This window comes from Meles meles, chromosome 11, assembly GCF_922984935.1.
Source record: "Meles meles chromosome 11, mMelMel3.1 paternal haplotype, whole genome shotgun sequence".
NCBI lineage: Eukaryota > Metazoa > Chordata > Mammalia > Carnivora > Mustelidae > Meles > Meles meles.
This window is the reverse complement of record NC_060076.1, coordinates 11618470-11630748: the sequence shown is the minus strand read 5'-3', so window position 1 is coordinate 11630748 and position 12279 is coordinate 11618470. Positions and strand designations below refer to the sequence as shown.

The following is a 12279-nucleotide window of genomic DNA, read 5'->3' as shown; positions in this document are numbered from 1 at the left end:
TGAGCTTAATTACTCTATAAACCAAAGAACAAAACAGTACTTTGTAACATGTAAAATATAATGTTTTCTCTTTGATTTAGTTTGCTCTTTTGGTGATAGTCTCCCCAGTTCTACTTACTAATTACACAAACAGGGAGTCTAATATCTTTTCTCCATCTGTGTTCAGGAAGCTAACTATCCTATTTATGTTCTTTTTCTTTCCCCTTGGAAACCAGTTTAGGTTCAATTAGAGTATCTTTTGTTTACTGCAGGTGATGCAGTAATTGCTCTCCAGTTCTGGAAGAATAAGAGGTTAATTGGAACTAAGCTGTGTTTGTTTTTTAGATGGCTTAAAAATCTTCTGAAAGTACAACTTCTGAAAGAAGAAATTGGATTGCATTTGTGGTTGTGTAGGATCAGGCATAACAAAGAATTAAAATTACGGGACCTGGGGCGCCTGGGTGGCTCAGTGGGTTAAAGCCTCTGCCTTCGGCTCAGGTCATGATCCCAGGATCCTGGGATCGAGCCCCACATCGGGCTCTCTGCTTAGCGGGGAGCGTGCTTCCTCCTCTCTCTGCCTGTCTCTCTGCCTATTTGTGATCTCTGTCTGTCAAATAAATAAATAAAATCTTTAAAAAATAAATAAATAAAATTACGGGACCCACTTGTAGTTCCATTAGCAGTAACTGTAAACATAAAATGAAGTTCAGGGAAATACACATTGTCACTGAAGCCACGAGGCTGGACACCTGTGTGGCAAGAATAGCTGACATGTCAGATTTCCTTGGGAAAATGTCAGCAAGAAAAAGACGTAAGACTCTTTGTTTCTCCATTATAATTTACAGCCAAAGGAACGTGAAGCTTATAGAGTTAAAAAAAAAAAATGTTTGAACTGGGTTCTTTGGCAGTCCAGAGTTATGTCTGTTATTATTGGAATTTTGCTTCTAACTTCTGTGTTGATTTGACAGGGAAGACCTCATTCTCTTTACCATAGTCTCCTAGCCCCACCCATTTTAACTTTTTGTCAGCTTTTAGTTTTCAGAAAGCCTCCTAAATCAACCCCCTTTCTTGATCATGACTTTTTCTAAATTGTTTTGTTGAATTTTTTTTAGTGTTTCTTGAATAAGCATTTAGTGACAGTACTGAGTTTTGCCACTTGTGGTTTTCCCTAGCATTGGGCAGTTTCCACTAGATTTTGCACTTGTTTACTTCCTTATTGAGCAACTAGGAATAAACCATCATGACTCTAGAAAAACACTTGACATTACTGAAATGTGCTTCTCCTCAGGCCATTTTATACATACCAGCTTTATTCAGGTGCCTCAGAACATTAAGAAACTGTTCATTTCAGAGGAGTCTCCCTTAGGATTACAAGAGACTGACTTATAGTAGGAGTGGTGAAATACATGTGAAAATTTATTACCTAATAAGTCTGTTTCTATGATAACTTCTGCAGGCAAACACATTTTCCCTGTTTCTTAAAGATTAGAGAAGCCCCTAAATATACTCCTTTTAACAGATTATTTCTCACCAGACAAGTAAAATTACGGATATTTTGTTAGTTGAGGCCACTGTAGAAAACTTTAAATAACACTGTTACATACATTTCTGGGCAGTAGTCTCAAATTCACTATACACTTTTTCATGAAAAACTACGAATTAAGAGAGCAGCTGCATCTCTTATTTATTGCAGATCTTGACTTACTCTGTTAAAAAAACATTCAGAAGATATCTTTCTATCAAAAGAAATGCTGACAATTTTCTCTAGAATACGGACCATTTGAATTAGTACTGGGCTCTCTTTCGCACTTTGCTGATTGCGTGTATTTGTGACCCTTAGATTATAGGGAATGGAAGTGAGCAGCAGCTGCAAAAAGAGCTAGCAGATGTGCTGATGGATCCTCCAGTGGACGACCAGCCAGGGGACAAGGAACTTGTGGAAAGGTCACAACTGGATGGTGAAGGAGATGGACCTCTTTCTAACCAACTCTCAGCTTCATCTACCATTAACCCTGTGCCATTAGTAGGGCTTCAAAAACCAGAGATGAGCTTGCCAGTGAAACCTGGACAAGGAGGTTAGGACTGCTGCATTGCTTGCTTAACTGAAGGTTATTGTTTTTAATATGTGAGTGCCCACCCTGTGCTAAGTTTGATTCAGAGCAAGCAAAAACCATCATCTGTTTTTCTAGAATGTTCAGATTCTAGATTTAGGAGGATTTGAGAAGGGTAGGTATATGTACCATTCTGATTTCCCTTTAAATGTACGTCATGGATATCAAAGCAAGAGATAACAGTAGTTAAATGACACTGAGGAAGCCTTGTTTCAGAATGTTTCAAGATTTTTCCACGAAAAGGAATTTGAGGACAGTGTTGGAGATGTGGAGGAATAATGCTTGGGGAAGAGATATTTGCTGCAGGCCTGTATAGATAGCTCTTGGGGAGTAGTTGCCAGGTTATTTAAAAGGCAGCACAGAGGAGGAGGAATAGGGGAATTATAAAGTCTCACTGGGAAAACTAGAATGTTAAAACTATACAGCTTTCTTGAGAAAGGGAAAGCAGGGGTATTGGGAGAACATTAAGTAGCTGAGATGATGAATGAGAGAAATAAAGCAATACAGATCAGAAAGAAGAGAGAGAATTTTTCAGAGTGGTAAAATGCTAAATATATTTTTGAACTAAAAGTGAATTATAAAGTCAGAACAAATTAGAAGAGGCAAAATGTAAATCAGATCTTACCTCAGATCACATTTTAGATTTGGGATTGACAGTAAAGGAGTCCCTAAAAATTTGGGTGTTAGTGACAGAGTTTTAATGTGAAATTTCTGGCTTTAATGGGCATTTCTTCTGGGGCATTAGCATATTATCTCATTAGTTTTTAATTGTAGACCTAAATGTAACTTGTAAGTTTTTACTTGGTATTCATGTCAACAAAATATTAAAAAATGATTTCATTTCCTTTCTTTCAGATTCTGAAGGGTCAAGTCCTTTTACACCAGCTGCTGATGAAGACAGTGTAGTTTTCAGCAAACTAACTTATTTAGGCTGTGCCTCAGTAAATGCACCCAGGAGTGAAGTGGAAGCCTTAAGGATGATGTCCATCTTAAGAAGCCAATGTCAGATTTCACTAGACGTAACCCTGTCAGTGCCGAATGTGTCTGAAGGAACCGTGAGGTTAGACCAGCTTCTTGAAATGTTTGGATCAGATTTCTGACCTATAGATTTGGAAAGAAGCAGTAGTGAACAAAATACATAATTATCTTACTCATGTAATATTTAATTCACCTGGCACTTAACATCTTCCAAGGATTGTGACCCTTACCAAAATTACTCATTTGAACAGTTTTTTTATATTCTTCCCTACCCCACTTGTGTATGGTACCTTAAAAATTTAAATGTTTTGGGGCGCCTGGGTGGCTCAGTGGGTTAAGCCTCTGCCTTTAGCTCAGGTCATGATCTCAGGATCCTGGGATCGAGCCCCGCATGGGGCTCTCTGCTCAGCAGGGAGCCTACTTCTTCCTCTCTACCTGCCTCTCTGCCTACTTGTGATCTCTCTCTCTCTCTGTCAAATAAGTAAATAAAGTCTTTAAAAAAAAAAAAAAAGGAATTGGTTGAAGCTTTTCTAAAAAAAATTTTTTTTGAATGTTTTGGGGATAATTGAAATATGTTGACCTGAAAGTATGCCTAACAAATTAATTTATATTTTCCCTGTTCCACCAATACAGATACTAGCTTGACACATTAGTTCAGTATGAAGTTTCATATTGAATCTGACAACATATTAGAATCAACAATAATAATATTGACATTCCAGAATCAGATTTTTTAAAAGACTGTTTTGGAGAGAGCACGCACATATATGAGTGAGGGAAGGGGCAGAGGAAGAGGGAAAGAGAATCCTCAAGTAGACTCCTCACTGAGCACAGAGCCTGATGCAGGGGCTAGATCCCGGGACCCCAAGATCTGACCTAAGCCAAAATAAAGAGTCAGATGCTTAATCAACTGAACCACCCAGGCATCCCAATAATATGAAACTTTTCATAAAACTTGTTTAGTGCTCATTTCTGTGTCCTTCTTAGTAGTTGTTGCCCAACTGAAATTATACTTTGTTCTGATACATTTTAATTCTGTAGACATGCAAAACCCAGTTTCTCTTGCTCATGTTTTCAGAGTTTTTATCAAAGTGCCTTTGAATGTGGATTAGGTCCACTTCCTGTGTATTTCCATTATGCACAGGGACCCCTAGGCTTTCCTCATCAGTGGCCCTGCCCATTCAGTGTTGAAGTTGCAGTTTCTTTTCATTACTTTCATATTTGTGTCTTCAGTATCCAGAACGGAGCTTAGAGTATTATAAGTATCATGTAAGTATTTGTTGAACCAATATGTTTCTGAATGAATAACACACTTTTGATTTTCAGCGAATGGCATGCTTTTGATTAGTAATTATCTTTTTTTAGGTGTTAACATTTTGTACTTATTTGCCATGAATCAGAAGAATATGTTTCACTCTGAGAAAACACATCAGTTTTTTGTTTTTTTAAATAATAGAGCAGATTAGGTCATTTTTAGGAGGTGGTGAAAAACACAGCTTTATTGATTCATTTTGGTAGTCTAATTTACTCATTGATCTGGTCTTTATTTAGGTACAGACTATATAGAAAACCTATGTACTTATTGTTTGTCTTTCTAATTGCCTCTCTAAAGCATAAGATTATGTAGGTTTTAGTACCGTGGAATTACGTAATTAATAATTCAGGAATCCACGTATTGGGCTTCCGAGTGGCTCAGTCACTAAGCGTCTGCCTTTGGCTCAGGTCATGATCCCAGGGTCCTGGGATCAAGCCCTGCATGGGGCTCCCTGCTTGGTGGGAAGCTGGCTCCTCCCTCTCCCGCTACCCCTTCCTGCTTGTGTTCCCTCTCTTGCTATCTCTCTGTCAAATAAATAAAATCTTAAAAAAAAATAATAAAAAGAGGAATCCACATATAACTTATTTTTTAAGACTTAAGATTAATATGATTAGCATACCAAAAATGGTTTCTGTGATCTTGCTAGAAAGATAAGCCTCAAATCATACTATGGATTTAGTGAGAATAGTCCGTAATTCCTCTAAGCTCTTTATAACTTTTTTTCCCAAACAGACTCTTAGATCCTCAGACAAACACTGAAATAGCAAACTACCCTATCTACAAAATCCTCTTCTGTGTCAGAGGACATGATGGAACTCCCGAGAGTGACTGTTTTGCTTTCACTGAAAGTCATTACAATGCAGAGCTCTTCAGAATACACGTCTTCCGGTGTGAAATACAAGAAGCTGTAAGTCCTTACCAGAAAACTGTCTGCAAATGACACTTCACCTTTACCCTCACTGTGTTGAAGTTAATTGCAGTATTTATTATGGTCACTTAATAAGCCAAATAAAATTCTTTGCTGATGTTTTATTGATTCCAGCCTGATGGGCTGAAATATAAAGAAACTAAAAGTTTGGATAACCAGAACGTTGTTGCTAAGAGTGTCTGAGACCAAGACTGCTTCTTGATAGGTATCTTCGTTTCAGGAATGACACATTTCCAAACTGTTCTTTTAAAGCAATCTTGTAGGGCTTTTTTTTTTTTTTTTTTTTTAACTATAATAAATAAATTCAGATTGTTTCTGACAATTTAGGAAATTATTTTTCAATTGGATTTCTTGTGTTTATAACCATTTCTTTTTTAAAACCCTTTCTCGGGGCGCCTGGGTGGCTCAGTGGGTTAAAGCCTCTGCCTTCGGCTCAGGTCATGATCCCAGGGTTCTGGGATCGAGCCCCGCATCGGGCTCTCTGCTCTGCGGACAGCCTGCTTCCTCCTCTCTCTCTCTGCCTGCCTCTCTGCCTACTTGTGATCTGTCTGTCAAATAAGTAAATAAAATCTTAAAAAAAAAAAAGATTAAAAAAAAAAAAAAACCCTTTCTCTGGCCATTTTTAGTGTTGCTTTCTAGGCCTAACAAATTAGATAATTTACCAAAAGAAATCAGTGGGGGAAAGATGAATTACTACCCACCCCAACACACACACAAAATAGGTAACTTTTCAGCCTTAATAAAGGTATTTTATTTCTTCTGATAACAGCCTATTTTCTAACTTGTCCATTGTAGGTAAGCCGGATACTTTACAGTTTTGCCACTGCCTTCCGCCGTTCTGCCAAGCAGACCCCACTTTCAGCAGCTGCTGCACCCCAAACTCCTGACAGTGACATCTTTACCTTCTCTGTGTCTTTAGAAATAAAAGAAGATGATGGTAAAGGTTATTTTAGGTAGGATATTTTATTCTTTTTTTTTTAATTGAAGTTTGTATTAACATGGTATATCATCTGTGGTTCAAGGGAAACTCTGGGTCAGATTATTTAACTTTCATGTATAAAATGATTGCTTTTTTTTTTTTTAGGATTGCTTTTATAGGTAGAGTTTTTTATATTTTAAGTGATAAAAGGAAATAGGCAACTTTGCAGAGGAAAGGTTTTTTTAATTTAAATTTATTTAAATTTTAATTTCAGTATAATCAACATACAGTGTTATATTAGTTTCAGGTATGTAATGTAGAGATTTAAAAGTTCTGTACACTATGCAGCATTCATCACAATAAGTGGTTTCTTAATCCCCGTCACCTCTCTCACCCATTCCACTTACCTGCCTCCCTCTGGTAACCTTCAGTTTGTTCTTTATGGTTAAGAGTCTGATTTTGGGGTTGTCTCTTTTTTTCTTTGTTCATTTTGTTTCTTAAATTCCATGTTTAAGTGAAATCATATGGTCTTTGTCTTTCTTTAATAATGGAAGCAGCTCAAGTGTCCAGTAGATGAATGGATAAAGAAGATGTGATAATTATATATAAAAAAATACTACTCAGCCATAAAAATGGAATGAAATCCTGCCATTTGCAACAGCATGGATGAGGGTATAATGTTAAGTGAAAAAAAGTCAGTCAGAAAATGGCTGATTTCTTTCTTTTCATTTTTAGGTCTTTATGGCTGAGTAATAATAGTCAGTGGTATGCATTTGCGTGTATATACACACACACCCCCCAATCTTTATCCATTCATCTACTGATGGACACTTGGGCTGCTTTCCTGGTTGGGCTATTTAAATAATGCAGCAGTAAACATAGGGCTGCATGCATCTTTTGGAATTAATGTTTTCATATTCTTTGGGTAAATACCCAGTAGGGAAATTACTGGATCATAAAGTAGTTCTGTTTTCCACAGTGGCTGCACTAGTTTGCATACCCCTCAGTAGTGCACCAGGGTTCCTTTTTCTCTACATCCTCACCAACACTTGTTATTTCTTGTCATTTTTGATACTAGCCATTCTGACAGGTGTGAAGTAATACCTTATTGTGGTTTTGATTTGCATTTCCCCAGTAATGAGTGATGTTGAGCATCTTTTCATGTGTCTGTTGACCATCTCTATGTCATCTTTGGAGAAATGTCTTTTCATGTCTTCTATTCATTTTTATTTATTTTTTATTTTTTATTTATTTATTTATTTATTTTCCTATTCATTTTTAAATTGAGTTACTCGTTTTTTGGGTGTTGAGTTGTGTAAGTTTTGTGGGTTTTGGTTTTTTTTTTCCTTTTTTTTGAAGACTTTATTTATTTGTTTGTCAGAGAGAGTGAGCACACAAGCAGGGAGAACAGCAGATAGAGGGAGAAGCAGGCCCACTGACTGGATCCCATGGGATCCTGATCTGAGCTGAAGGCAGATCCACCCAGGCATCCTGTATAAGTTCTTTATATACTTTGGATACAAACCCTTTATTGGATATATCATTTGCAGATATCTTCTCCAGTTCAGAAGGTTGTCTTTTAGTTTTATTGATTGTTTTATTTGTGGTGCAGAAGTTTTTATTTTGTTTACAAGTTTATTTTTTTGCTTTTGTTTCCCTTGCGTTAGGGTGATATACCTAGAAAAATGTTGCTATAGCCAATGTCAGAGAAATTATTGCCTGTGTTCTCTTCTAGGATTTTTTTTTTTTTTTTTTTTTTTTGTTTCAGGTCTCACATTTAGGTCTTTAATCCATTTTGAGTTTATTTTTGTGTATGGTGTAAGAAGATGGTCCAGTTTCATTGTTTTGAATGTTGCTGTCCAGTTTTTCCAGCACCATTTGTTGAAGAGATGGTCTTTTTCCCATTGTATATTCATTTTTCCTTGTCCAAGATTAATTGACCATATAATTGTGGGTTTATTTCTGGGTTCTCTGTTCTGTTCCATTGGTTTATATGTCTGTTTTTGTGCCAGTACCGTACTGTTTTGCTTACAGCAGCTTTGTCATGTGTCTTGAAATCTGGGATTGTGATACCTTCACTTTTGTACTCTTTTTCAAGATTACTTTGACTATTCAGCGTCTTCATGATGCCATGCAAATTTTAGGAGCATTTGTTCTAGTTTTGTGAAAAATACTGTTGGCATTTTGATAGACACTGCAATAAATCTGTAGATTGCTTTGGATGATATGGACATTTTGTTCTCCCAATCCATGAGCATGGAATATCTTTCAGTTTATTTGTGTTGTCTTCAGAGTATAGGTCTTTGGTCGCTTTGGTTAAGTTTATTCCTAGGTTTACTGTTTTTGATGCAGTTTTAAATGGGACTTTTTTTTTTTTAAATTAACATATAATGTATTATTTGCCCCAGGGGTACAGGTCTGTGAATCATCAGGCTTATGCACTTCATAGCACTCACCGTAGCACATAGCCTCCCCAATGTCCATAACCCAACCGCCCTCTCCATACCCCCCCCAGCAACCCTCAGTTTGTTTTGTGAGATTAAGAGTCTCTTATGGTGTGTCTCCCTCCCGATCTCATCTTGTTTCATTTTTCCTTCCCCACCTCCTAAATGCCCCCACTTTGCCTCTCAAATTCCTCATATCAGGGAGATCATATGATAATTGTCTTTCTCTGATTGACTTATTTCACTTAGCATAATACCCTCTAGTTCTATCCACGTTGTTGCAAATGGCAAGATTTCATTTCTTCTGATGGCTGCATAGTATTCCATTGTATAAACATACCACATCTTCTTTTTTTTTTTTTTTTAAATATTTTATTTATTTATTTGACAGAGAGAGATCACAAGTAGGCAGAGAGGCAGGCAGAGAGAGAGAGAGAGGGAAGCAGGCTCCCTGCCGAGCAGAGAGCCCCATGCGGGACTCGATCCCAGGACCCTGAGATCATGACCTGAGCCGAAGGCAGCGGCTTAACCCACTGAGCCACCCAGGCGCCCCCATACCACATCTTCTTTATCCATTCATCTGTTGATGGACATCTAGGTTCTTTCCACAGTTTGGCTATTGTGAACATTGCTGCTATAAACATTTGGGTGCAGGTGCCTCTTCAGATCATTACACTTGTATCTTTAGGGTAAATACCTAGTAGTGCAATTGCTGGGTCGTAGGGTAGCTCTATTTTCAACTTTTTGAGGAACCTCCATGCTGTTTTCTGGAGTGGCTGCACCAGCTTGCAGTCCCACCAACAGTGTAGGAGGGTTCCCCTTTTCTGCGCATCCTCGCCAGCATCTGTCGTTTCCTGACTTGTTAATTTTACCCATTCTGACTGGTGTGAGGTGGTATCTCATTGTGGTATTGATTTGTATTTCCCTGATGCCGAGTGATGGTGAGCTCTTTTTCATGTGTCTGTTGGCCATCTGGATATCTTCTTTGCAGAAATGTCTGTTCATGTCCTCTGAATGGGATTGTTTTTTTTTTTCATTTCTCTTTTTAAGAGGCAAGATTTGAAGAATTTTAAAGCTATTAAATTCTTTTGTATGGGTAATACGTTACGTTACTATGTTCTTTTAAACTCAGAGTAACTGGCTGGCTGCTGATATGAAATATCAATCAAGCTGGATTTGTAGCTGCATTTGTTTTGCTGGTTCTTTTGGTCTTGTTGGCTGGTTAATTTGTTTTAATAATCTAAAGGTCTTGAGGCTTGACATCAGTATTTCCATTAAAGTTTATCTGAACACATTGGATGAGGAGAAATGAAGTCTGTGAAGTCTTAATCTTGCATATAGGGTCAGAAATAACTGGCTTGGGCTTTTATGTAAAATGATACTTTTGAGTGGTGGAAAGAACCCTAGAATAGAAATACTTAAATTTAGTTTAATTATTGCTACTATTAACACTTTTCCAAGTGTTTCAAAAAAGAACTTTTCCAAGTTTCTTTATATCTCCTGGCAGTAGTTTCCTTACTTATAAAATAAATTGGCTAGACTCTAAAGTGCTTTCTAACTTTAAAATACTACAGTCACAGATGATTTTTTTCCTCTATAACCCATATCACATATTAGGTGCTTCTTGGATCATAATTGATAGTTGCATATTCAGAGTCTCTTTCCTTCATGATTACCTCATAAAATGGGTAAAATGAAATTACATTAAAATATGAATGTTTTCTACTATTTTGCTTTCAAATTAGAAAACACAATGACTGGTTTGTTTGAACAACTGATAACGCTTGGTCTCCCTGCAAAGACTTTTGGAATTATCATGCCATCTGGTGGCCAATTTCATGTACAATGCAGCTTCAACTTTGATTTGTGCAGTGAAGTATTAGACACTATGGTCTCTGCCCACTCAATAGCTGTATTTCTGTTCGCACGGCAACTTTGGGATATGCTGCTTCCCACAGTATATATGCTGGCCCTAGGAAGTGGAAATTATAATCTGTAAACTTTGTAACAGTTTTTTTCCTTTTTAAGAAACAAAAGTTTCTTTAAACTCCATTTTTCCCCTTTTGTAAAGAAATTTATGTAGATCCCTTTTATAAATTTCGGTTACAAATAGGAACGATGTCTAAGATCTCTCAGAAGCACTAAACTGCTTCTTAACTCAGGCATGTTGAAGGTAGAATGATCATAATCACAGACATCGCTATTCACCCTCATACCAAGGGGATGCTATATGAAAAATCCCTAGATGGTCATTTTGGTCTTTGCATTTGGCTTTGTTATTTTTTTTAACATGGTTTTATTGAATTTGTTGTTTATGGTAGAAAATAGTGTTGTATCGCCCTATCATAGTGATAGTGACTTGTTGAAAATTAGCATCTCTTTATCAGATTTGAAAGGGCCAAACGCAACTGTTTTTTTCCAGTGATTCTGTAAACATCATTGAGGTACCCAAAGAATTGTCAAGATGGGTGTTCCCCTTAATACTGTTTGTAATAATAAAACTAAAGGGTGGAAATTAAATGTTCACCAGAATAGAATAATTAAAATATGATGCATTTCACAATATATACAAATGTCAAACATTGTTATACACCTCGAATAAATATAATGTATGTCCATTATATTTCACTAAAAACATAATATGGTGGCATACCCATATGACTTAGCACCTATCCAAAAATACAGGTGTAATAAATAACCATAACACAAGATAGATTATGGTTTTACTCTAATGTAAATACAATGCTGTGACAAGACTTAATGCTCTTCTTTTCATCCTTGAAAAAGTATAATTCTTATTATTAATATTAGAAACCTACTTTCAACTTAGCCTTTAGGAAGACGGAAAGTTTTCATTTATAACATTCAGAGCACTTTTTGTCTTATTTATTCTACCATATAACCCTATTAGATATGCTGGGTATTTGATACTTTCCTTGTTTTATAAGTAAAGAAGCTCGGGGAAGTTAAAACTGGATCTCAGTATTGTAATTTATATAATAGGAAGTCAATGTAAAATTATTGGGGTGGATCTGTTCAGTGATATGATGACAAGACTAGAAATACATTCTCCTTGAAGTTCACTTCACTGCCTACAGTCTCCACTCTGTTTGCTGTTAATAGGGCTTCTCCTTGTACTTCAGCATTAAGACACCAGAGACAACTTTGTATTTGCTGTTGTCTTAAATATTACTAAGAGATAGGATTATATTTATTTCTATGTCAGCATTTGCAGAACATAAAGATTAGTGTATCTTTTATCATTTAAAAGTTGAGACCTGTGTACATATCCTTAGAGGTGAAAATTCTGTCAGCCACAAATATTTAACCGTTTGGTATGCAGACATTTTTCTTTGCGCATTTGTCATTTCCAGACTCCCTTGCTAGGATTCTTCAGTTTTCTTTTCTTTTCTCTCTCCTTCTCTTTTTTTAAAGATTTTATTTTAAAGTAATCTCTACACCCAACATGGAGCTCAGACTTAACAACCCTGAGATCAAGAGTCACATGCTTCACTGACTGAGCCAGCCAGGCACCCAGATTCTTTGATTTTCTTATTCTGAGTTTCAGAGAGTGTTTTTGAATTGGTTACTCTCTAAGTACAGAT

General features: G+C 36.7%; 1 protein-coding gene across 5 annotated transcripts in view; it reads left to right on the top strand.

The window, feature by feature from the left end:
- RABGAP1 (RAB GTPase activating protein 1) overlaps positions 1–12279 on the top strand; it is a 156285-nt gene that overhangs the window by 37379 nt on the left and 106627 nt on the right. For 4 of the 5 annotated variants that reach the window (XM_046023285.1, XM_046023283.1, XM_046023281.1 and 1 more), the window contains 4 exons: positions 1820–2054; positions 2946–3150; positions 5116–5290; positions 6107–6264. In XM_046023285.1, coding sequence (XP_045879241.1) covers positions 1820–2054; positions 2946–3150; positions 5116–5290; positions 6107–6264 — 773 coding nt within the window. The remainder of the gene's footprint in view (positions 1–1819; positions 2055–2945; positions 3151–5115; positions 5291–6106; positions 6265–12279) is intronic. The other variant, XM_046023284.1, reaches the window with a different exon arrangement.